Below are 26356 nucleotides of genomic sequence, written 5' to 3'. Positions count from 1 at the left end.
AGTCCGATTATATATCTTAATTATAAATTATATCTGAATTATATTTGAGATATATATATATATATATATATCAGATTAAAATCTGGCTATGAGTAACTTTAATTTAGAATAGGCTGTGATTTCATGGAAAGAGTCATGCCTTCACTGGGATTCTTGCAAAGGGAAAAGACCTCTGCATTGCTTTCAAATGTAATGCAGTTTTTTAATGCAGATGACATACTGCTACGTTTTGGCGAAATTTAATTAACAAATTCACTCAAACCAACATTCATGGGGCACCCACTGTGTGCCAGATGCCCCTTCTCGGCACTAGAGACCTAGCAGTGAACAAAACAGACCAGAATTCCTGTCCTTAGGGATGTTCTAGTAGGGAAGACAGGGATTGGAAAAAGAAGTAACTAGATGAGGAAGTATAGGATAGATCCGAGAGACCTAAACAAGAAACTGAAACCAGGGATGGGGTATGAAGATTCAAGGGGTGGAGTTAAGATTTTTCCATAGGGTGGCCCGGGAAGGTCTCTGTTGGTGAACACTGGGAGGATTTTGAGGGAGCAAGCCAGGTGGTTCTTGGGGTGAAAGAAATTGTAGGCTGGGGAGAATTTAATTTACTAAAGTCCATAGCATCTCAGCCACCTATATGCATACTCAAAGATTCTTAGATTGTACAGAAATCTAACCCATAGGTGCCTTTCCAATGTAAGGCCACTTTTTCTTTTTTTTTTTGCGGTACACGGGCCTCTCACTGTTGTGGCCTCTCCCATTGCGGAGCACAGGCTCCGGATGCACAGGCTCCGGATGCACAGGCTCAGCGGCCATGGCTCACGGGCCCAGCCGCCCCGCGGCATGTGGAATCTTCCCAGACCGGGGCATGAACCCGCGTCCCCTGCATTGGCAGGCGGACTCGCAACCACTGCGCCACCAGGGAAGCCCCATGTAATGCCATTTTTAAGGACATGAAAGGGTCATATTTTTGTAGACTTGTCAGCAAATAAGCATTTGCAGATTTTCATATTTTGGAGCAGATCCATTTCCTTATTACTGCAGTCAAATTTAGGTCTCAGATGCTTTAGGACATGTTAATCATGGCGCAGGCCTCAGGCCCCGGTGTGTCTCAAGTGTCTGGTGGAAAAAACTGCCCTGGATGGGAGGGAAGCAAGCGGTTTGCTTTTTGCTTCCCCTGCCCCCAAGATCTTCTGGGCCTGGCGGGGTCTGCAGGGAAATAGCACCCGGATTCTTATGACCTGAGTCAGCTGGGCTGAGGGCCTGAAAGGGTCAGGAAGTTCCCAGACTGGCCCTAGGTGGCTTAAGGGGCGGGGGAGCTGAGCAGAGTGCTGTCTCCCGGTGCCACATACCTGAAAGCCAGGTGTGTCTCCTGGATGCCTGAGCACTTCCTGTTTGTCACCTGGGCCAGGCCCAGCCTTGGTCTTAAGAGTCCCCGGACTCCAGCTTCCTCTGTCTTAAGTGCCCCTTAGTGGGTGTGGTGGTGCGTTGCTGACAAGGCTCTGATTAGTTCAGGGGGAGCTCAGAGGGGGCACAGGTCAGCCACAGGCCAATTAAGTCATCCACCTGCCCTGCGTCCTTTGGAATAATTTCTGGATATCTGGGCAGAAGAGAGAGGAACAGGGCAGAGTCAGGAGAGGGGGTGGGTGAGAGGCAAGCTTGGCGAAAGGAGGAAGGGGATTATTCATGCTCTGTTGGCCACATACACATACACACATGTGCAGGAGGGCAGCCACCTGCACAGAGACACAGGGACACAGGTGGACGCGGAGCCTCAAACTTGAGCAAACATTGACTGGTTGAATGCTTACTGCGTGCCAGGCTCTGTTCTAGACCCTGGAGAAACAGTGATGAATGAGACCAAGGCCCTTCCGGTGGGCAAGACACAAAACAAATAAGCGCAGGATGAATGAAGAAGGTAATATCTAAGGGTGAACAATGAAGGTGATAAAACAGGGAAATGTCAAGGAGGCTGGCTGGGGCAGGCCACCTTAAACAGGTAGTCAGGAGGCTCTCTCCCACCAGGTGACGTAGGAGCTGAGACCTCAGTAGAGGGGAGACAGTGATGCAAAGATGTGGAGAAAGAGCAGTCCAGGTGGGGATACGGCAAGTGCAAAGGCCTGGAGCTTGCTTTTTACATCTTACATCATCAGGGAGGCTGGTGGGGCTGCATGCTGTGAGCCAGGAGTGAAGTGGAGAGCAGTAAGATAGGCAGAGACGATGCAGGAACTGGTGGACCTCGAATTTTCATCTCAGTGGGGTGGAAGGGCAGCTTCGGGACGGGACGGGTTTGAAGTGAGGGAGGGGCACGATCTGGTCTGTGGTTTAAAAACACCGTTCAGGCAAAAGTGGAAGCAGGGAGGCTTTCCGTGTTGCACAGAAAACACGCTTGGAGGAGGACGCCCAGGTACACGGACACGCGTGATACACAGCGTCCCAGTTAGGCGACCCCTTTTACGTTCGCGGACGCACGTGGACAGACACCCAGATCCTCCCTGAGAGCTGGTGGCCCCACCTGGAAAAGAGAACTCCCTGCCCCAGTAATCTCCCGGTCCTGGATCTGCCTGGGGCCCCTCACTCACCTGGGCCGGGACCCGCGGAGCTCCCAAGAACCTGGGGCCTGGCGGAAGCCTGAGGCTCTGCGGCTCCCGACCCCTCCCTCCCCGTCCCAGCCAAGTCCAGCCTTCACCCGCCACGCCCGAGGGGAACCGAGCCCCAACACCTGGTCCCCCCCATTTAAACCCCGCCCCTCCAGGCCCCGCCCCTTCTCCAACCGTAACCTCCGGGCTCTCACCCCGCCCCCTTGTTCTCGCCCCGCCCCCTTAGAAACTTTCTTTTCGCTAACCACGCCCCCTTCAGATAAAACCTTCTTCCCGTAGACCACGCCCCCTTGGGAAACTCCGTTCCTACTAGTGGACCCCGCCCCCTTAAATTTGCCCCCGCCCTTCTCGGGCTGACCACGCCCACTCATCTCCTCACTCCTCTTTTAGTTCCGCCCCTCAGAGCCAGGCCCCTCGATTCCGCTTAGGGCTTCCGGCTGGTCCTAAGCATCCCTGGCCCCTTGGGAAGGGGCAAGGCGGTGTCTCCTAAGCCCCTCAGTGTTCCGGGCAGGGGCGGGGCGGTCCCTACGGGCTCTCTCGCCTGGCAGGGAGTGGTGGCGGCTGTGACGTGACCGGGTGAGCTTCCTCCAGACCACCCCCCTCGGTTTCCGGGAAGGAACCCCATTGGGTGTCGGGTTTTGTGGAGAGAGATGCGGGAAAACACGACAGCCTCTCCTAGTAACAGAACGTTGGAGCTGATCTAGACTCTGGCAGGACTGGGGGGTAAACTTTCAGGTGGTTTCCTAAGTGGAGGGAAGGAGGGGAGGGGGGTTCCATCCTGTCGCCCGGAGACAAGGGTGAGAAAGGTGGGGGAGGGAAGGATCTGGAACCAGACAGAGGACGCTCTGGCCAAATTTATTGAGAGCGCATAATAATAACAACAGAATTGAAAGCAGTAGCTGCAGCTAACATCCATTAAGCGCTTACTGTATGCCAAGACTGTTCTCTTTGCTTGCCCAGCTTCAACACATTGCATTTTTACGTAGACCTCTCAATGAGATGGGTACTGTTTTCATCACCCCATTTTCTAGATGCAGAAACTGAGGCATGGGACAGCTCAGCCCAAGTTTGCCCAAGTTTGACACGGCTTGTGATTGGTCAAGGTGGGATTCAAGCCCGGAGCCCTGGAGCGCTATCCTGTCTTCCTTCCTCTGATCTTTGCAGCCCCACCATCTCTGACCCCTACCGTAATTCTAAACGGTGAAGGTTACTGTCACTCACTTTACAGATGAGAAAATTGGCGCATAGAGAGCCACGGATGGTTGGGGAAGAAAGTTTTGGTGCCTGTAGGATCGTAAATCTGGGAATTTCCAGGCTGGGCTTCCCCATTTGCCAATGTGGAAGAGACTCCAGTCTCAGGACAGGCTGAGGGGTATCCCTTCCTTGACCCACCCCCCGCCTGGTTTTGATACAGTCAGAGGGTAGGGGGTATGTCCAGTGAAAGGAGTCTAGCGCCCCTTAGTGGTTACAATAATTAAAAAGGAAAATCCGGGGGGTGGCTCGGGTGGCGGGTGGGGTGGGTGGGTGCTTGTGAGACGGAGGGGGGAGACTACTCACAATCTAGTGGGGTGGAGGTGGGTAGAGAGACCTCGTCGAGCACATGATTTCAGATAATGATAAGGGCTACAAAGACAGTAAATATTTGCTAAACCAATGAACGACACTATCAAAGTCCAAAGAAAGAGATGATGGTGGCCAGGGCCATGGAAATAAATGAACGGATTTGGGATAAATGTCAGAGGTAGAGCCATAGAGCTTTCAATTATTCATTCATTCTTCATTCAACAAATATTTATGGAGCATGTATATGTGCCAGGTGCTGGGGGGAGTGGTTCCAACACCAGACACAAATTTCTCAATACACAATAAAGAAATAAGTATAATAAAATAACAGGTGGGGAAGTGGGATAGGGTGTGATGGGGTGGGAAAAAAGGCTGTGACCTGAAATGGAGAGGTTTGGGAAAACTTCATGAGAAGATGATCTAGAGCTAAGATTTGCAGGAAGTGAGGGAGCTGGCTGTGAAATTGCCTAAGGCAGAGGACTAGCATGTGCAAAGGCCTTGTGGCAGGATGCTAGGGCAAACTTCTGGGGCTACCTAGTATGTTGGAAGAACACTGAGGAGGCCCGTTTGGCTGGAACAGCGCAAAGTGGGGGAGAGTGGGAGAAGTAGGGCAGGGAGGTGATGAGTGCTCATGCAGGCCCTTGTGGGCTGCAGGGATGACTTTTATCCCAGACGAGGGGGGCTGTGGGGGCATCCTGACTTGACTTAGGTGTTCATAGGTGCCCTCTGATGTGGGGAGTACAGATTGTGGGGGGGGTGAGGACAGGAGCCTGGCCATGGGGCAGAGGACACTGTGCTGCTGGTCCAGGCTGCCAAGGTTGGGGGCTGGATGAGGGTGGAGGCGGAGGAGGGAGGGGTGCAAACAGGGTGGATTTTGAGTATGTTTCCGAGGTTGTACGCTCTTGGGTTGGACACAGAGGAAGGCGGCAGGCCTCCTTGTTACCCTGAACCCACTCCCAGATGCCCCAGTGCTAGTTGGTGGGGGAAGGAGAGGCCAGGTCCTGCTTGAAAGGGGCTGGGCTGGGGCTGGGCTGCAGGTGCCCCCCCACACACACTCCCACGGCTCCCCCTCCGCCCCGTCTCAGGGCGACAGTTACAGGCAAAGAAGAGGAAGTGGTAGCTAGCTAGCGGAGGCAAGCGGGCGGGCGGCGAAGGAGGCCGCGAGGGTGCACAGGCCGGCCCGGGAAGCTAGCAGCCATGGAGCTGTGGCGCCAGTGCACCCACTGGCTGATCCAGTGCCGGGTGCTGCCGCCCAGCCACCGCGTGACCTGGGATGGGGCCCAGGTGTGCGAACTGGCGCAGGCCCTCCGGGATGGCGTCCTTCTGTGCCAGTTGCTCAACAACCTGCTGCCCCAAGCCATCAACCTGCGGGAGGTCAACCTGCGTCCCCAGATGTCCCAGGTGAGACGGCCACTGACGGACCTGCCCCAGGGTGGGTGGTGGGAGGCATCCCAGGCTGGTACCCAGGGGCTTGGTGCTCTGCACCTCTGGGCCAGCCGTGTAGAGAGGAGGATGCCCCCCCGCCGCGGGGTCTGGCAGAGGGTACGGGGGATATGGGGGTTGTAACACTCGGGGATACAGGGGTGGCCCACCCAAGGTTAACGGGAATGGGCTCATAGGCTCACAGTTAACCCACATGTAGGCTGAGAACTGGCAAACTTGGGGTTAAAGCTCCCAAAGCCCCAGGCTGGCTCCAGTGTGGATCAAGCCCCAAAAAGGGATTCTGTGGGGGTCTTGAGGGGGGCTAGGAACCCCCTGGGTGGCCAATAGGGTGCCTGAGGTTTTCAACTCCTTTGACCCCCCCACCCCCCAAGATTCTGGCTATGGGGGAGGGGCCTCCTCCGATTCCTTCCCCCACATGTGTCTCCTCCTCCCAGGCGCTGGGCCCCTTCCTTCCCCTCACATCTTCCCCTTGGCTTCCTGCCTGGGCCTGGGGCAGCATGGGGCGGGTGGGGTGCTATGGGCCTGGGGCTCTGGTCTTCCTAACTCCATCCATCCCAGGGGGCACATTGAGGCAGGACCTGGTCCAGAACCCTGAGAGTGGGTCCTGGGGTTTTGGGAACCTAGAAATAGCTGCTTTTTCTCTGTAGGGATTTCTGCAAGGGCCCCGGGGTCCAGGCGGAGGAGGATTTGACTGTGACCACCCCCAGCTCAGGAAATCTATTCAAATCCCTATTTGAATGCGGTGGGGTGGGGGAGGTAACTGGACTGGATTCTCTTTCAGTTGTACCTTCTCTGGTTCCCTCTGGCCTCCTGAGTTCTGGGTGGAAAGTGATGGCTGGTGGTTGGGGGTGCCCTGCCTGCCCTGCAGGCCTGACACTTGCTATCCAGCCCTCAGGCCCTACCCTGGGAGGAAAGGCTTGTCTGGACGCGCTGTGGGCTAGAGGGGGACCTCTCTGGGGACGGATGGTGGGCAGGCTGGGGCATTGCCTCCTCTCTGGCCTGAGATGCCCTGTGCGGATGGGAGGAGGGGCAGTCAGTGATCAGGGAGTGGGCCTATGGGGGTCCCTGGGGGTGTTTCCTGAGGATAGGGCCACACGTGGAAGAGGCCCACCCTCCCCTAGCCCAGGCAGGCTTCCTGAAAGAATGGCGGCGGGGGAACCCTAGAGAGTCCCCTGCCACCCCCAGCCACCTGCTCTGGCCACAGGCCATCCCAAATTTACCTCCATTTCCTTGCCTCCTGGCTTCCACACAGAAGGAAGTAGCTGTCAGACCAGTCAGGGCCCAGACTTGCGAGCAGTCGAGATCCAGTGAGGCTTCAACAGCAGCTAACGGGAAAGTGGTTAGACTTAAGGATGAACTTCTATCCTTCCCTGCATCTTCCCTGTAGCTGGTTTTCTGATAAAAGGCAAGGGATTGTGGCGTTATTCTCTAGGAGGGCAGCTGCAGGGACTAATGTGTCCTGATTTTCTGTGCTGGGCAACACCGAGGACCCAGGCCTGGGTCTGGCCCTCAAGCTGCTCCCAGACTGGGAGAGACAGACATCCCCCAGCCCTGTGTTGTCAGGACCAGGGCAGAGGAAGAAATCTCTGGGCTGGGGGCCCTGGAGCAAAGGCAAGACATTGCCTGGGAGAGTTGGGCTTGATGCAAGAGGGGACATTTGTGCTGGGTTTTGAAGGGTGAGTAGGAGTTTTCTAATTGCTCTGGGTTCCGGTGCCTAGCTGTGTCAGGCCCTGCACTGGGCAGGGGTGTTCCTTGATCCTCCCCATCTGGGAGCTCTGTGCCATCCTGCCCTGTGCATTTTGTCTCCCTTTGAAGCTCAGCCCTGTGCCCCATTCACAGTGGGGCCATGAGCAGGAAGCTAAAAGGTGGTCACATTAAGTCGGAGGGAGGTATCACAAGAACAGCCTCTCTAAGTTTTCAAGTCCCTGTCCATCCACAGATTTAAGCCCGGGCCATGAACTACCAGTGGGATATGGAAGGGCAGAGAGAGAAAAGGGAGGGCTCCTGATGGGGGTGGAATGGGGTGGGGGACACACAATGGCATAAAGATGTGGGGGAATTAGGATGCTTCCTAGTTTCTCTCATTTCCTCCTCAGAGTTCCTCGGCTTTCGCTCCACTGTTCCCTGGGTAGAGAGTGGGAAGAGCATATTAATTAATTAATTAATTCATTCATTCGTTCATTCATCAACAATTATCATGTACGCTGGGCCTCTTCTTGGTGCTGAGACAGTGGGAAAAAGACACACACAAACCCTTGTTGTCGAAGAGCCCACATTCTAGTGGGAGGCACTGACAGTGGGCAAATAAGGAAACACATACATTGTCAGAGGTGGTACATGGCCTGGAGAAGGGGGCTTGGGAATGTGGGGTTGCACTTTTGCGTAGGAGGTCTGGGAGGCCTCACTGAGGAGGCAACATTTGAGCAAAGACCTGGGCAAAGTGAGGGAACGAGTCATGTGAGTCTGAGGAAACAACACTCCTGGCAGGAGGCACTGCCAGTGCAAAGGCTCTGAGGTGGGAGCAGGTCGGTTCCCACGTAGTTGTGCTGCAGGGCAGTGAGTGGGCTGGCTGGTGGGCATGATTCATGGGCGAGGTCAGATTGAAGCGAGTCTCCAAGCTGAGATCTGAGACCCAGAAAGACGATGACACCATCATAGGCGGCCACAGTGATGACCAGACACTCTGACTCTCTCTGGGAGCCCAAATTCCGGGTGGCAGAGATGAAACTTTAAAGCTGAGGAAGTGGAGAGGAAGAGACAAATGTGACAGTCATTGTGGGAAGGATCCACCAGGACGGGGGAGCTGATTAGACTCAGGATGGGAGGGGTCACTGGAGCCAAGATGATGAATCTTTTTTCAGTTCCCCCACTGTGTGACCTTGGGCATGTTACTTAACCTCTCTGTGCTTCGGTCCCCAGCCTGTAAATGCTGGTGCTGTTGGCAGAGGCAGGGAAGGGAGAGGGTAGGAGAGTTAGAATAGGAGGTGTGGGCTCGGGTGGGGGTTGATGGTGGTGGCTTGGAGGAGACAGACCTGGGAGCCAGTCCTGACAGCATCACTTGCTGGCTTCGCCTCCCTGAGCCTCAGTTTCCCCATCTGTGAACTGTGGCTAAAAATGGCACCTTTTGGGGGGAAGACTGTTGTAGTATTTCAATACTTCTCAGCACTGTGTTGACACCTGATAAACCCTCTATAAAAAGTCTTTTTAGGGAAAATGAGGGATATAGGGAAGGTTGGCAGCATAGCGCAGCCTGGAGGAGTTTGGGTTAGGGCAGTGGTTCTCAACTGGGGTGGTTTCGCCCCCAGGGGATCCTTGGCTATGTCCTGGGACAGTTGGGTTTGTCACGTCTGGGAGCTGATACTGGCATCTAGTGGATAGAGCCTGGGGATCCTGCTCAACGTCCGACAATGTCGCACACAACAGAGAATTATCCGGCCCCAATGTCTACAGTGCTGAGGTTGGGCCACCCTGTGCTGGGGGACAGACAGCCTGGTAGAATCTTTAAAATATTTGACTCTTTGGTTAAATAATAGATGTGTATCATTCAAAGATCAAAACACATAAAAAGGTGCACAGGGAAAAAAATGTAACCTCTAGCTATCTTCTTCAGATACCCAGGTGCTACCTTCCTCCATAAGTGACTCCTTTTTTCTTTAAGTTGACTATATAGCCTTCTAGAATTTCCTTATGCAAATAGGAATGCAGGTTTTTATTAACTACCCTTGTCTCTTACTACAAAAGTTGGCACATACCACCCACTGCTTTATACCCTGCTTTTCTCACTTTAATCATCATCTTCAGAATCTTTCCAAATCAATACATAGAGATTGTTCTCATTCTTCTTTAAAAAATGACTGCATGATATTCTAGATTGTCCATTTACTCAACAAACCACTTATACTGGGCTAACTGTGTGCCAGGCATTCATCTAAACTGGGGGCTGGCAAACTACAATGGGAGGGCCAAATCTGAACCACAAGTGTGTTTTATAAATAAAGTTTTATTGGCATACAGCCACGTCCATTTGTTTATGTATTATCTATGGCTGATTTCCAGTTACAGCTCTACAGTTGAGTAATTGATGAAGAGAGTGTCTGGCCTGTTGAGGTGAAGGTATTTACTATCCAGATGTTTGTAGAAAAAGTTTGCTGATCCCTGGTCGAAACACTTTCTATACGCTGACTTGTTTAATCTCCATAACAATTTACGAGGTAGATATTATCATTATCCTCATATTGCACATGGGAAAACCGAGGCACAGAGAAGTTAAGTCACTTGCCTCAGGGCACCCAGCTTGAAAGTGACAGTCAGAAATTCAAACCCAGGCAGCCTGGTACCAGGATCCCTACTCTGTTTCTTTTTTGGCCACCCCGCAGGCATGTGGCCAGGGACAGTTTCTCTAAACTGTATTCCATTACACGGTTTGGGGATCACTTAATTTACCATCACCCCTATTGATGGGCACTTGGATTGCACCAGGCTTTTGTTCTGACAAACTAACTGTGATGAATAACCTTGTCCATGAACTGTTTTTTGGCTCCTCTACTGTGTGACCTTGGGCATGTTACTTAACCTCTCTGTGCTTCCGTTTCCTCATCTGTAAAATGGAGGTAATAAATACCCATCTGGAAGCATTGTTCTGAAGGATAAATGAGTTACTATCAAGAACCTAGAAAAGTATCTAGCTACATATAAATGTTATTATTGCAGCCAGATACATGAGCAAGTATATCCATGGGATAAATTCTCAGAAGGGTTTGCTGGCTCAAAGCGGGTGAGTCTGTGTTTTCAGTAGATCCTGCCAAATTGTTCTCTGTATGGGATTGTTCCCATATGCATTGTTCCAATTACATTACCTCTAGCAATGAGAATGCTGGTTTCTCCACTGCCTTGCCAACAGTTGTTAAGCTTTTGGAGTTTTGCCAACTTGGGTGATAAATGAAGCTCATTATGACTCAATATACATTTCTCTTATTCTGAGTGAGGTAGAGCCTCTGTTCTTATGTTTAAGAACTATTTATATTTTCTCTCTGCAAAATAATATTTGTTCATATCATTTGCCCATTATTTTTTTCCTTCTAGGACTGCTGGCATTTTTTTCTTATTGATTTTTAGGAACTCTTTATATATTGGGCTGCTTTGAATTTCAAGTCAGGTACTTACTAGCCTTGTGATCTTGGAGAAAAAAAATTACTTAACCTATTTCTGCCCAGGTTGTCTTAGCTACAGAATGGGTGTGTGGACAGCACCTTTATCTCAGGGTTATGTGAGGGTTCAACATGATAAGGTAAGTTAAGTTCTTATAATGGTGATTGACGTACAATTAATGTATAGCAAGTGCTAAATTAATGGGAGTCATTCTTTTTTGCTAATTTGATTTCAGTGGATCTGAGCTTGCCTGTAGGATGTGGTATAGGTCCGGGTGCAAAATGTTAGCTGCTGTAATGAAATGCATTGCTTCAGTGAATTTAAAGAGTTTACTTCTAGCTTATATCACAATCCAGTTTGGGTCAGCTGGGGGATTGAGAGGATAGCCCTTCTTTACAAAGTCCCTACAGGACTTGGGCTCTTTCCATCTCATGGCCCCATCCTCCCTGAAGCCCTTGGAGTTCTCTATTCAGCCAGAGGACAAGGAGGGAGTTATGAGGAGGGAAACCCTGAGAGGTTTTCATGGGGCCAGGCCCAGAAGTGGCACCATCACCTCCATTCTTGTTCCACTGGTCACATGGTCCCATCCAACCGCAAGACAGGAATGGGAATGTAGCTTAGCTGGGTGCCAGGGAGGACGAGGAAATGGGTTGGGTGGATATAGAGAAGGCAGTGCCAGAGGACCTCAGGGTGATGCCTAGCTGGCTTCAGAGTTGCAGGTCTGGAGGGGGCTAGTTTAGAGGAAACCTCTGTGGGATGAGGAGTGAGGAAGACCTGGACCAGAGCCATGGGGGAAGGCTGCAGCTGGGGACTCAGGGTGGGGCTTGGGGCAAGCAAATCTCAGCCAGGTGGGTTGGGTTGAGTTGGGTGGAAGATCGCATCTAAACACGTCCACTGGGGCTGACCGGGACAGAAGCCTGGGTGGGGGTGTCAGCATTTGCGCTGTGCGTTCTTTCCCATTCCATTCTGTTCTGTTCACTGACTTCCTCTCTGGGCCCAATACTGGGAAATGTCACCCTTCAGGACTCTCATAGTGAATGCTGGAAACCCCTGTCCCGCCCCTTGCTCCCAGCCCTCCCACGCATGGCTCCCCTTGGAGTAAAAGTGAAAGTTCTCATCATGACCCAGAAGAACCTATGCATTTGGCCTCTGCCCAGCTCTCAGCCCTCATCTCCTCCCTCTCTCCCCCTCCCTCACTCGACTCCAGCCAGGTGGGCCTGCCCTCACTGTTCCTAGAACCCACCAGGTGCAATTCAGCTCCAGGGCCTTTGCACGTGCTGTTTTTTCTCTACAAATCCCTCTTCCCCCAGATATACACCCTGGTTGTTCTCTTATCTCCTGAAGGTTTCTTATCAGAGAGATTTCCCCTGGTTTCCATATGTAAAAATCACACCCCCTGCCCCTGCCTACGCCCCCCCCCACCATTCTCTTCCTTCTTTTATTTTCCTCCACAGTACTTATTTATTTGTTTGTTTGTTTGTTTTTGGCTGCATTCTCAGTAGTTGTGGAGCACGTGTTTAGTTGCTACGCAGCATGTGGGATCTTCCCGGACCAGGGCTCGAACCCGTGTCCCCTGCATCGGCAGGCGGATTCTTAACCACTGCGCCACGAGGGAAGCCCTCCTCCACAGTACTTAGCCCTCTCTGACTTACCATAGTTTTTAACTTATTTGCTTATTATCTGCTTACCCCACTGGAGTGTCAGGGCAAAGCTTTTCGTCTGTTTGGTTCACAACTGTGTCCCCAGTTCCTAGAACAGCACTTGGCATATAGTAGGTGCTCAATAAATGTTGATCAAATATTCACTTCCTTTTTTCATTCATTTAATACAGGGGTCAGCACACTATAACCCATGGGCTGGCTGCCTCTTTTTGTAAACAAAGTTTAATTGATACAAGGTCTTGCCTACTTGTTGACACATTGTTTGTGGCTGCTTTCTCTCTGCAAAGCCAAAAAAATTTAAAAATTACTGTTTACCTCTTTACAGAGTTTGCTGATCCCTCCCTGATTTAGGAGGTATTTGTTGAGTGCTTACTTACTACTGGTTAGTGGTAGTTGGTTAGCGATGATTGAGGATGGATTGGCTGAGATTATCCTGCCTTTACTAGTTCCGAGTTATGTGGCTTCTCACCTTTTGTTTTCTCATCTGTAAAATGAGGCAAATGAAGACGGTGATAACAGCAATAATAACAACAATAGTAATGATGATACTACCACCCACCTCAGAGACATTTCTGAGACATTCTGTTGGAGAATCCCACAATGAATGAGACGCAGACCATCATGAAACTCATGGAAACAGACGAGGAAATAGGCAGTTACAACACAGATTAACACACTCAGTGATGGGTGAGTGAAGCCCAGGGTATTGTGAGAGCAGAGAGAAGAGAACCCCCAGAAACAATCAGGGTAGGCTTCCTGGAGGAGGTGACACGTCAATTTGCGTGTGGGAGTTTGGGGAATATTTGAGGGACCGAAAGACAAAGTTCTGTTTGTCTCCCTTGCTAACATTAATGGTGCCAGGAAGTGGGCAGGACCAGAGGGTGTGTTGGATGGGCATAGCTGGATTTTAAAGATCTCACTACATTGACAGATGGACTGTCCCCTTTGATCTCAGGGATGGTGTTCTGAGACCTGGGCTTTAAGAGGAACATGAGAGTCAGGTCCCTTGGGGAATAGTGGAAGAAATAAGGGATGTTCAGTTGGAGAAGTTTAAGGTCTGAGGAAATTCTGAACTTAGTCTGCAGAAGTTTCAAGCTGGAGTCCTAGATCTTGTGACAGAAAACCCAACCGAAACTGGCTTAGTCAAAAATAATATTACCTCATATAACTGACAAGCTTGGGAGGAAATGCCTTCAGGTCCGGCTGGATCCAGGGGCTCAGGAGATATCTCAGGAACCCTCTCCTCTCTCCCCGTTGCACTCTATCTCTTAACTCTGCTTTCTTTGTGGTGTTTCCCTCCATTTTCAGTCATCCTTTCCCCTCATGGAGGCAAAAGAGAGTGCCCAGATATACCAAATTTTTATTCCCACAATTGTGTGTCCAATGGAAAATGGGAGGGTCGCTTTAATGGCCTCTAAACCCCAGATCTCTCTTTCATTGGACATGAATGTTTGCGGGGGGGGGTGTAACATGTTCAGTTCTGAATCAATTGCTGTGCCTGGGAGAATGTATGGTCTGATTGGTTAGGCCAGGTCACATGCCTATTTCTGGAGTTGGGGGCGGGGTCGACTCTACCCAAAGGAGCTAGGCTCGGGCAGGGGCTGTTTCACCTGGGAAACTGAGGGACTGTTACCGGAAGAACGGGGAAGAGATGTTAGGAGGCAATCGATCAATCGATGTTTATATTGGCATCAAGTACTAAATAAATTGAGTCCAGAGTTTCTCTGCATCAGCAGTGCTGAAATTGGGGCTTCATTCTCTGTCTTGGGGGCTGCCCTGTGCATTGTAGGAAGTTGGGCAGCATCCCTGACCTTCACCCACTCTCCCCCCACCCCAGTAGTGACCACAAAATGCCCCCAGGCATTGCCAAATGTCCCCTGGGGGGCAGAATTGCCCCTGAGAGAACCACTGTTTTGGAGGGAGTGAGTTTCCTGTGTCCAGGGAGGTGGGGGATGGGTAGGGGAGTGGGGAGGTGGGTGGGCGGGGTTGGGGGGATGGGGTGGAATCCAAAGAGAAGTGAACAATTACTGGCTGGGGTGAAGGTGAGATTGAGAGCTTCTTCAAGTGAGGCATTCATTTATTTTATCATCGGCAACAGGCGCTGTGCAGATGGCTGGGGTGATGGGAAAGAACACCACAGATTTCCTCTTTGCTCTCCTGAGTTCATGGCCTTGTGGGAGAGAAGGCTGCCTGTGTTTTGTTTCCTGTGGCCGCTGTAACAAAGTCTCAAAAACTAAGTGGCTTGAAACAACAGCTACATTGTCTCACTGTTCTGGAGGGCAGAGGTTTGAAAACAAGGTGTCGGCAGCATCTTGCTCCATCTCCAGGCTATAGGAGAGAATCCGATCTTTGCTTCTTCCGGCTTCTGCCGGCTCCAGGCGTTCCTTGGCTTGTGGCTGCGTTATTCCAACTTCTGCCTCCATCTTCACGTGGCTGTTTCCTCTGTGTCTGTCTGTCTCATAATCCAGAAAGATCTCCACACCTTGACGTCCTTAATGCTGTCTTGCAAAGTCCTTTTTTTTTTTCTTCAAATAACATCACACTCACCAAGGTGCCAGGGATCAGATGTGGATGTATCTATTTGGGGTCTGCCATTTAACCCGTTACAGACAGTAAACAGGCAAATCAACGCTGCAGACAGAATAAGCCAGGGGTCAGGATGGACAAGAACAAAGGGGGCAGGCCTCTGGAGGATGGTCAAGGAAAGCTGAGAGCTGAAGGATGAGGAACCAGCTCTGGGAAGCATGGGGGCAGGGAGGACAAAGGCTGTGCAAAGCCTGTGGCAGGAGGATGAGAATGAAGGATCTGCTGGCAGAAGGTGAGCAAGAGAAGGGAGAGCAGAGGGAAGTGATTAGACACCAGGGATGCTGCTACGTGTTGTCTTATGCCCAGGACAGCTGCCCGATTATCAGTGGGGCTGAGACTGAGAAACCCTGTTTGAGGGCCGTGGACTCCGGTTGCCTGGGGGTCCGGGTGCCGATCCTGACTTGGGGATCTTGGGTGAGTTGCTGAACCTCTCCGTGACTTGGTTTCCCCCTCTTTGAAAAGGGGGTAAGGATAGTCCCTAACTTATAGGGCTGTAGTGTCAAGTGGCCAGAAGGGCATAGTGTCAAGGGACCCAAAGAGCAAAGCGTATCCACATCCAGGTCTTGGTACTTTGAAAAGAATAGTTTTTTTAAAAATTTATTTATTTATTTATTTTAATTTTTATTGGGGTATAGTTGATTTTCAATGTTGTGTTAGTTTCGGGTGTACAGCAAAGTGAATCTGTTATACATATACATATATCCACCTTTTTTTTTTAAGATGAAAAGAACAGTTTTAATGAAGTGGATGAGAATAGGTTCAGAAAGTATAATGAATAACAACAGAAACAGTTCCCATTTACTGAGCACTTACTACGTGCAAGTGTTGTTCTACTTACTTACAACTTATGCACTCATTTGATTTTCACAGCAAACTCATGGAGAAAGTACCTCTGTGCTTCAGTTATCTGGTACTGTGAAACAAACCAACCCAAACTAAGATGTATGTCAATAACTATGTTATCCTTCTCACAGATTCAGTGAGTCCGGAATTCAGATGGGGCATGGTGATGATGGTTTGTCAGCTCTGTGATGAGAAACCTTGAATGTCTGGGGGCAGGAATCATCTGGAGGATTCTTCGCTCCCCTGTGGAGTGCCTGGGCTGGGATGACTTGAAGCTCTGCTCAGCTGGGGCTGTTGCCTGGAAACCTGGTCTCTCCATGTGGCTTGGGCTTCCTCACAACATGGCGATTGGGGTTTTGCGAAGGAGCGTGGAGAGAGAGCAAGTGTTTCTCAAGGAACCAAGGCAGAGGCTGGAGGGTTTCTTCTAACCTACTTAGGAATCATACGGGGCACTTGGCTGCATTCTCAGTGACAAGCAAGTCGCTAAGACCAGCCTAGATTCAACAGGAGGTGAATCAAACTCCACCTCTTGAGGGGGGTGTGACAAGTCACAGTGCAGAAGAGCACACTGGATGGGTGATATTTTTGTGACCATCTTTGGAAAGCACAATTGGTTACCTGTTATTGTCATAATTTCACAGATGAGGAAACAGAAATGTGGAAAGTTTAAGTAAGTTGCTCAGGTGAATAAGTAGCTATGCTTGGATTTGAATGCAAGTGGCCAGGCCCCCAAACCTGTGACCACAAGCACTATAAGAATACTGCCTCTTTTGGGGGGAGCATACGAGCCTTTCAAGTGGTTACGGAGATAGCCTCAGATTCAGATTTCTGGTTCTCCTGGTCAGGATTCAGCCAGGAAAGCAGAAGTCATCTCAGGTCTTTCAAACAGAGAGGATTTAATTCAGGGAATGGGCTAATGGGCGATGGGATTGCTGAGAAGAGACGGGTGATACTAAGGTAACCCAGAGAGTAGCCACTAGACTGGAGAAAAAATAGAAGGAGGTAGTGTGACCAGGGGCCAGGGGCCAGAACCATTTAACAAGAGCTAGAACTTTGGGCAAGAGCTGTCTTCAGGGAGCTGAGACCACGAAGGTGTGTATTTGCTGCTGGAGAGGCAGAATAAGAGAGGGAGAGATACCCTGGCTTCTCTCTTCCTCCCACCTTGTGGTCTCCAGCCTGGGCCTCCCATTGGCTGAAACTACCTAGAAGCCAGGGTGCAAAGGAACCTGGGAAATGTAGTTCCCTTCGATACAGAGCAAAGCAAAGGAAGGGCAGGTAGGATCTGAGAGCAAGCAGGCCTTGAGGAAGTGACTGCCTCTTTGAGCTCAGTGTATTATCTCAGTTAAAGAAAGCTGCTGTTCCTACTATTTGCCTGAGAATCAATGATAAGCAATGGTTTTACTTCCTGTGGCAGAGTCCTCCTAAGCTTTAACGGCTCTGCTTGTCCTGGAGTTTAGCTCAGTCTTAGATCAAACCCAGATCTCCTTTCTTAGGACTGTCCTGTCACAGGCCCCAAGCACACAGCTAATTGCCTTTCCTCCGGACAGCCCATCAGAGACCTGCCTCCCATGAGTCCATCCTCAGCTTCCCCCAAGTTCCCTCTGGTCCAGAAAGAACACCACAGTGACTTCATGACTCCTCAAAGGACGGGGTTTCCAGAGCTACACCTTGGGGTGGCTGTCTTGTGCTTGTTTGCCTGGGGGACCCAGAATGACCCCAAGATGGGTGCAGCATCTGAGCACCCCAAGAAATGTGGGGCTGTTGCCTTCCGTCTGATCTGTGATTGAGTGGGGGAGTTGAAGAAAAACCTTCCAAAGGCATCAATCATTTGTGCTTCCCTCTCTGGGACTCCGGGAGATGTGGCAGGATGGTGGGATGCTCCCATGACAACCCTTGCCCCATTTAGATCACATGGCCCTGGTTTTGGTAAATCAGCATCTGATACCACTTTCGGTTCACTCCCTCCTGCTCCCCCTTTCTCACTCTGCTCCAGCCACACTGGTCTCTAACCTCTTCCTCCAAAGCACCAGGCAGGGTCCAGCCTCAGGGCCTTTGCACTGGCTGTTCCCTCTGCCTGGAATGCTTTTCCTCCAGACACCCACCCAGATCATTCCCTCCTTCAAGTCTTTACTCAAATGTCACTCTCTCCATGAGCCTTCCCTGGCCCTCTCATTTAGAATCGCACACCTTCCTGGCATGCCCCATCCCCTTATCTTATTTTTCTCGCTTAATATTTACCACCTTCTATCCTGCCAGAATGTCAGCCTCACACGGGCAGGGATGTGAATCTCTTTTGTTTACAGCTGTATTCCCAGCGCTTAAACCAGTACCTGGAGTATAATAGATGCTCAATAAATATTTGCCAAATCAATGAAGGGGCGGCTAAATGAGCAGATACCCCTTGTATGCTATTCTCTTCGCCTGGGACACTTTCTCCCCACCTCACACTCTAAAGTAAGATTTATTTGGACAGAAAAAGCATATATTTGTGTCTCACTTATTTTGTTTTATCAAGGGTAGGGACAAAAAATGGGACAGGGGAGTGTGTTTTGCATTATTGACCAATGGTGGCTTCCCATCCTCTCATCCCTGAAAAGCTCCTCTAAAGCTCCTAGTTTTAGGGAAACACACAGCAGGAATCTGGTCTCCTGCTGGCTTTTTAAAAACAGCCATATGAACATACAATCAGTGACGTATTTAAAATACACAAGTTGATAAATGTTGACATACTGGACCTGTGAAACTAGCCCCACAATCAAGAGAGTGAACATATCTGTCACCTCAAAAGTTTCCTCCTGCCCTTTTGTAATCCCTCCTACCTAACCCCCACCTGCCGTTCCCAAGCAATCCCAGATCTGCTTTTGGTCACTATAGATTAGTTTGTATCTGTTACCGAGTCCAAACTCGATTGCTGCATGACAGGCCAATAAATCGAGAGATGGGTGGTTTGGGCAAGGAATAGAGGCTTTATTCAGAAAACCAGCAGACTGAGAAGATGGACTTGTGTCCCAAAGAACCATCTTCCCTGAACTAGAACTTAAGTTTCTTTTTTTTTTTTTTTTTTTTCCTGCGGTATGCGGGCCTCTCACTCTTGTGGCCTCTCCTGTTGCGGAGCACAGGCTCCGGTCGCGCAGGCTCAGCAGCCATGGCTCACGGGCCCAGCCGCTTCGCGCCATGTGGGATCTTCCTGGACCGGGGCACGAACCCATGTCCCCTGCATCATCGGCAGGCGGACTCTCAACCACTGCGCCACCAGGGAAGCCCGAGGCTTCTTTTATACTAAAAGGGGAGAGGGTGTGGTTGGTTGCTGCAAACTTCTTGGTGCCAGAATCCTTTGTTTTTGCAGCTGTCCACGTAGGTTAGGTCACAATGTTCCTATAAACCTCCAACAAGATTAACATTATTCTCTGAACGACTTTTATCTCCATATGAATGGAAAAGTGTCATACCTTTAAAGGTCAGAGCCTTGAGATGGGGCTATCTTGTATATTTCAGGCTACAGACTACATTCTTAACTTGTAGCAAAGGCAGTTATACAAGGGCTAGAGTAAAAGAAACAGATCCAATATGTAGTTAGCTTTGTTCTTCCCTATTACACATCTTCTAGAGTTTTATATCAAGGGGAGCATAGATATGTACTCTTGGAGGCTGACCCTTTCGCTCAGCGTAACTCTCTTGCCATTCACTGAACTGTCGCGTGTCTTAGTTCTTTATTCCTTATTGGCTGTGTAGTATTCCGTTGCACGGACTTACTAAGTTTGCTTATCTGTTCTCCCGTCCATGGGCGTTTGGGTTGCCTCCACTTTTTGGCAAGTAAAACTTCTCTGAACATTTGTATCAACACTTGCTTTCATTTCTCTCGGGTAAACGCCTGGGGATGGAATAGGTCATATAGGAGGTGCACACCTAGCTTGTTAACTGCCAAACCACTTTTACAAAGTGGTCGCACCATTTGACATTTCCCCACTGGCTGTGCGCAAGGCTCTCCTGCACTGCTTCTTCTCTTTGCTTCGTCTCTGAGTTTTGGCTTTACCAGACTCATCTCCCCCTTAACCAGATCCCACAGGGCTCCGTGCTTTTTCACATGCAGGCTTACCACAGTGGTGATCAACCAGTGATTCATGTGCCTCTCTGCTCAGCGTCTGTCTTGCCCCTAGACTGTAAGCTCTGTGGGGACAGGGTTCTGTCTGGCTGCCGACAGGTCCCAGGGCTTGGTATTCAGTAGGCACTCGATACATGCTTGTTGAATGAATGTATGACCCTGAATGGTAGGCCGGGGGCTAGAGTGGAGATTCAGTGAGTATTTTTATTCCCATGGTGATGATGAGGAAACAGAGGCACCAGGAGGTACATGGGTGGTGACCCATCCAAGGTCCCTCAGCTTGCAGTGGCTGGGCTCGGAGTCAAACTCTGTACGTCTGACCCCCTGGACTGGCAGTGAGATGTTGAGCGTGTGCTGGGGTGGGAGGGGAGGGGAGAGGAGAGAGACGGCGGGAGCAGGGTGGGTTTTGAAGGCCAGGAAGAGGCGTTTATACTCTGCACCTCTGTTTGCAGGCTTCGAAAAGGGTGCACAGCACATCCACCCTCTCTGGTCTGCAGAATGAAGTTTTGCAACCTCGAGATTAAGGGGCTGCAAGGGCTGAACACAGAGGGCCCCTCTTTCTCGACTCCCCTGAGCAAACCCTGGTAACAGGCATTTCCTGTTTCCGGTAGGCTCCCTGGGGCTGGGGTGGGTGTGGGGAAGCTGGCTCCTGCACTCATGGGCTCAGCTCTGGGTTCCCTCTCCTGCTCCATGCCCCCCATCTCCTGTCCCTCCATCTCCACCACCCAGAGGGCCCTCTGTCCCTGCACACTGGTTCCCTGAAAGAGGGTGGTGAACTGGCCAAACTTTCCAGCTCTTTCTTTGTCTGGGACAGGGGCTGTGATGTTGGGGGAACTGCAGGCAAAGCGGAAGTGTCTGGGTGCTGATTTGCATATGGGCAAGATGCCAGCCCGACTCTGAGGTTCTGAGCCAACTGAGGGGGTTGCCCCCTCTCCCAACAGGGAGGAAATACTCTCCCATGCCCCTCCTACATTTGTCCTTTGCCAACTTCACCCACACTTCAGGCTACCACTAGACCTTCTAGTGGTCTAACCTCTGTCATTCCTGCTGTCGGAGGGAGCCCCTTGCTTTAGCTGGCCCTACTCCAGCCAGGGGGCTGATGAGTCATACCCCCTTTCCCCCTTTGAGGTGTCACATGACTGGGGGGAAGCAGTCTTAAGTCTCAGCTGATCTTCCTGAGGTCAACGGGGAACTTCCTCCCTAGGCCAGACAGGGCCATCTGTTCTGTTGTCCCTGGTGAACCTGGAGTCAGCCCATGACCTTGCAAAGGCTGCTGGGCTGGAGAGTGGTACATATGGTTCCTGTTATGTGCTGAACCCCCCCAAATGCCACCTGCGACGTGGCACCATGAGGTAGCCTGGCGTGGTCTGAAGAGGTCGGGTGAGGAGTGTGACCTCTGGACGCAGAGAGCTGGTATCTGGCTCCCCATTTCTACTTGTGCATCCTTGGGAAGGGGATATCTCCTTTCTGAGCCTCAGTTGCCCCATCTGTCAAATGGGGTTTCATTCCTTCACCAACTTCTTTTGAGCACTTACTGTGTGCCAGGCATTGTACTAGGTGTTGAGGCTACAGCAGTGAACCAGCTACACAGAGAATCCTGCCCTCGTGGAGCTGATGTCCTAGTGTGTGGGGGAGGGGTGGGGTGGGGGGATACAGACAGACAATAACAAAATAAATAAGCGAAATACACGTGTGTTACAATTTTATTTTATTTTATTTTTTTGGCTGCGCCACATGGCTTGCAAGATCTTAGTTCCCGGACCAGGGATTGAACCTGGGCCCACAGCAGTGAAAGCGCTGAGTCCTAACCACTGGACCGCCAGGGAATTCCCTACGATTTTAAATAGAGCAGTTGGGAAGTTCTCCCTGAGGAGTGACCTTTCATCAAAAGCCCAAAAGAGACAAGGAAGGGAGGCACCAGGTTAATGGGGGGATGGACATTCTAAGAAGAAGAGAATAGTCCGTGCAAAGGTCCTGGGGCTGAATCGTGTCTGACGTGTTCTAGGAATAGTGACGATAGGGAGGAGGTGAGGGCAGGGAGGTGACAGGGAAAGGTTGTGCAGGTCTTGTGAGCTGCAGAGTGGACTTGGGTTTGTATCTGGGTGGGCTGTCTTGGGAGGGTTCTGACAATAGTACTCTGGCTGTTGGGTTGAAAATAAATTACAGGGGCCCAGGAGCAGAAGAAAGGAGTCCTGGACTTCTCTGGTGGTCCAGTAGTTAAGACTCCGCTTCCACTGCATGGGGCGCGGGTTCGATCCCTGGTTGGGGAACTAAGATCCCGCGTGCTGCGCGGCCAAAAAAAATTTTTAAAAAAGAGGAAGAAGCAAGGAGTCCACTGGGGAGGCCATCACAGTTATCCAGGGGAGTGATGATGGTGGCTTGGACCAGTAGAGGTGGACAGAAGTGGGTGGGACTCTGGGTATATTTTGAATATATACGGATAGGATTTTGGAATGGATTGAAAGTGGAGTAAGAGAGAAATAGAGAAATATACCAACGGAACCAGTACGATTTTGCTAATGGATTGGCAGTGGAGTAAGAGAGAAATAGTCAAGGCCACTCCAGTGTTTTGGGTTTGGATAACTGGAAGGGCAGATGTTATTAGAGCCTGCAACTAATAACATTATTCGTTATTAGATCTCAGTACCAACTGTTATTAGATCACAGTAGCAACTTTGTTGAGAGAATTAAACAAAACTGTGCATGTCGGGGACTTCCCTGGAGGTACAATGGTTAAGAATCCAGGGCTTCCCTGGTGGCGCAGTGGTTGAGAGTCGGCCTGCCAATGCAGGGGACACGGGTTCGTGCCCCGGTCTGGGAGGATCCCACATGCCGTGGAGTGGCTGGGCCCGTGAGCCATGGCCGCTGAGCCTGCACGTCTGGAGCCTGTGCTCCGCAACGGGAGAGGCTACAACAGCGAGAGGCCCGCGTACCGCAAAAAAAAAAAAAAAAGAAGAATCCACTTCTACTGCAGGGGACGTGGGTTCAATCCCTGGTCGAAGAACTAAGATCCTGCATGCCACGCGGCCAACAAACAAACGAAACCTGTGCATGTCAGACTCTTAGTGTAAGATTTGGAAAAGGCTCAGTTCTCAATAAATGGTTCCTCCTACGAATGGCTGGAGCCTCCGGAGGGCAGGGGTTGGCCCCTGCAGGCAGTTTTGATTCACCTAGCTACTATTCAGAGACAACTTTGGGAAATGAGGCTGTAGAGAGGCAGGGAGAGGGCAGGGCAGAAAGGCAAGGGGCATGGAACAGAACAGAACCACGCCATATATTGTTTGTGGACACATGCATGCATAGTAAAAGAACGCGGACACCGATGGGAACAACGCACACCCATTTCTGGATAGGAGTTACCAGTGGGGAGGGAAAGAAGGGCATGCGATTAGGGACTATTGCACGTGGGTTTGAAATGTAATGATAATGTTTAATTCAAAAGAAAACATGTTTACTCAAAGGAGTTGAAAATTTATGTCCCATACAGAACACGGATGTTTATAGCAACTTTATTCATAATTGCCAAAACTTGGGAGCCGACAAGATGCCCTTCAGTAGGTGAACGGATAGACTTTGGTACATTCAGACAATGGAATGTTATTTGGCGCTAAAAGAAATGAACTGTCAAGCCGTGAAAAGACATGGAGGACCCTTAAACGTATATTACTAAGTGGAAGAAGCCAATGTGCAAGGCTATGTACGGTATGATTCCAACTTTATGACATTCTGGAAAAGGCAGAACTATGGAGACAGTTGAAAGATCAGGAGTTGCCAGGGGTTAAAGTGAGGGAAGGATGAATGCAGAGCACAGAGGGTTTTTAGGGCAGTGAAAATATTCTGTATGATACTGTAATGGGGGACACATGTCATTATTCATTTGTCCACATCCATAGAACGTACAACACCGAGAGTGAACCCTAATGTCGACTTCGGATTCTGGGTGATGATGCGTCCATGTAGGTTCATCGGTTGTAACAAATGTACCCTCTCTGGTGAGGGACGTGGGTAATGGGGGAGGCTACACACGCATTGGGGTAGAGGGGTGTATGAGAAGTCTCTCTACCTTCCATTCAGTTTTTCTGTGAGGCTAAAACTGCTCTCAAAAATAAAGTCTATTAGCACAAAAATAAAGGAAAAGAGAAAGGAAGGGAGAGACCACTAGAGTCCCCCGACTGGACGGATGGAGGTGCCACGGACCCCAAAGGGAGCTGACCAGGTGTTTTCCTGCCTCCTTGCAGCCTCCAAAAGACTGCTGGTCTCTGCTCCACCTTGCCACTCATCCTCCAGTAGGTTAACCTGAGCTCTTTCATTTGGCAACAGCGTTTCAAGAAGGAGAGAGCAGAGGTTGCCATGCGGTCTGGTTGCCTAAGCTCAAAACTCACACAATGTGAGTTCCGCTGCTTTCTATTGGCCAAAGTCAGTCACGAGACCAGCCCAGACACAGAAGATGGGGAAATAGACTCCACTTCTAGATGGTAGGAGCTGAAATCTATATGTAAGAGATCACAAGGGGCATTCAGGCAGAGGGAACAAGGCATAAGGCAAGAAAACATAAAATATGTTGCATTTGGGGTGGGGAAACCATCTTTGCCAAGTTGGAGCCGAGGTAGGGGAAGTAGCATGAGAAAAAAGAGAGTTCTTGCAGAATTCTTGCAGGCCACGGTGAGGTTGAACTTTATTTTGAGGTCGATGGGTGACCATGGCAAGGTTTCATGGTCAGATTTGCTGTGTGGAGGTGGGCTGGGAGGGGTGAAACATGAATTAGGGAGACCACTGAAGAGGCTAATACCGTCACAAAGGTGAGAGATGGTGGTGTCTGCCCTAGGATTTGGCAATGGAAATGGTGAGAAGGGCTTGGATTGAGAGGTAGTTTGGATGGTGAATCTGAAGTACCTCTTGATTGACTTGAAGGGGAGGATAAAATGAATTAAAAATTTTTTATATTGGAGTACAGTTGATTTACAATGTTGTGCTAGTTTCAGGTGTACAGCAAAGTGATTCAGATTCTTTTCCCATATAGGTTATTACGAAGTATTGAGTAGAGTTCCCTGTGCTACACAGCAGGATCTTGTTGATTATTTTATATATAGTAGTGTGTGTCTGTTAATCTGAAACTCCTAATTTATCCCTCTCCCCACCTTTCCCCTTTGGTAGCCATAAATTTGTTTTCTAAGCCTGTGAGTCCGTTTCTGTTTTGGAAATAAGTTCATTTGTATCCTTTTCTTAGATTCCACATAAAAGGGATATCATATGGTATTTGTCTTTCTCTGTCCGATTTACTTCACTTTGTATGATAATCTCTAGGTCCATCCATGTTGCTGCAAATGGCATTATTTCATTCTTTTTTATGGTGGAGTAATATTCCGTTGTATATATGTACCACATCTTCTTTATCCATTCATCTGTTGATGGACATTTAAGTTGCTTCCATGTCTTGGCTATTGTAAATAGTGCTGCTGTGAACATTGGGTGCATGTAACTTTTCGAACGGATTAAATGAACTGATACTTGCAAAACACTTAGATGCGTTCCTGGTTTGGAGAAAATAATCCATAAACATAATCTAACTTGATTATGTTGCTTGGGGAGTGTTAAGAATCATCCTGGGTTCCTCAGCTGAGTCTCTGTGTGGAGATGGAGAGCCTGGGGTAGGAGTGGGTTTAAAGTAGCCACGATGTCCGCCTTGAACCTATTCAGTTTGAAGTGCCCACTGATGGATGAAGGAACCTGTTTCCACAGCTGTAAATGAAGAAGTTGATGGTAATGAAAGGGCGGTGCGTTGTTCTGAAAACCTGACCCCGGGTGGGAAAAGAAGTCCAGACTCTCCTCTACTTATCCCCATGTTGTTTATTTATTCAATAAACACTAATTGGGCATTACTACATGCCACCACATCCAGGCTCCAGAGATGCCTCAACTCTGGGCCCTGCTTTCTTCTGGTGGAGGGAACAGAGCAGGTCACAGACCTTGTGGTCAGGCCTGGGGTGGGGAGAGACATTATACGAAGGGATCCTGGGGTAGGGCAATGAGGCTGAGGATCCCACTTGGGTGGAGAAATGGGGGAAGAGATATTGGAGATGGGCCTTGAAGGATGAGTAGGAGTTCACCAGGCAGATATGAGAGGAGTCTTTAGCCCAGATTACAGCCATTTATTTATTTCCATGTGTGTAATTAGTGAAACAATTACAAGAAGAACTGGATTGGGCAGTCATGGGGCCTCTGAGGATCCAACAGACCACAGCTGACTCTGGCCCTTAAGGCTACTGTATTAGGATAACACTAGCTGCTGTAACACATAAGCCTTTTCAGTGACTTAATGTAATAGAAATGAATTTCTTGTTCACATAGTAGTCCAATGTTCCTCCTGGTACCAGGTGGGAGGCTTTTCTCTCATGGGGTGATTCAGAGAC

At 49.9% G+C, this 26356-nt stretch overlaps 1 protein-coding gene across 1 annotated transcript in view; it reads left to right on the top strand.

Moving 5' to 3' along the window:
• Nucleotides 1-5307: 5307 nt before the first annotated feature.
• The window catches only part of VAV1 (vav guanine nucleotide exchange factor 1), a gene marked incomplete at its 3' end in the record, with an annotated part of 50700 nt that continues 29651 nt past the window's right edge, over nucleotides 5308-26356 (top strand). The window contains exon 1 of the mRNA XM_079917289.1: nucleotides 5308-5564. Coding sequence (XP_079773415.1) covers nucleotides 5361-5564 — 204 coding nt within the window. The 5' untranslated portion in view covers nucleotides 5308-5360. The remainder of the gene's footprint in view (nucleotides 5565-26356) is intronic.

This window comes from Stenella coeruleoalba, assembly GCF_951394435.1.
Source record: "Stenella coeruleoalba genome assembly, chromosome: 3".
NCBI classification, from domain to species: domain Eukaryota; kingdom Metazoa; phylum Chordata; class Mammalia; order Artiodactyla; family Delphinidae; genus Stenella; species Stenella coeruleoalba.
The sequence above is the reverse complement of the archived record's forward strand: the minus strand, read 5'-3'. Positions and strand labels throughout refer to the sequence as shown.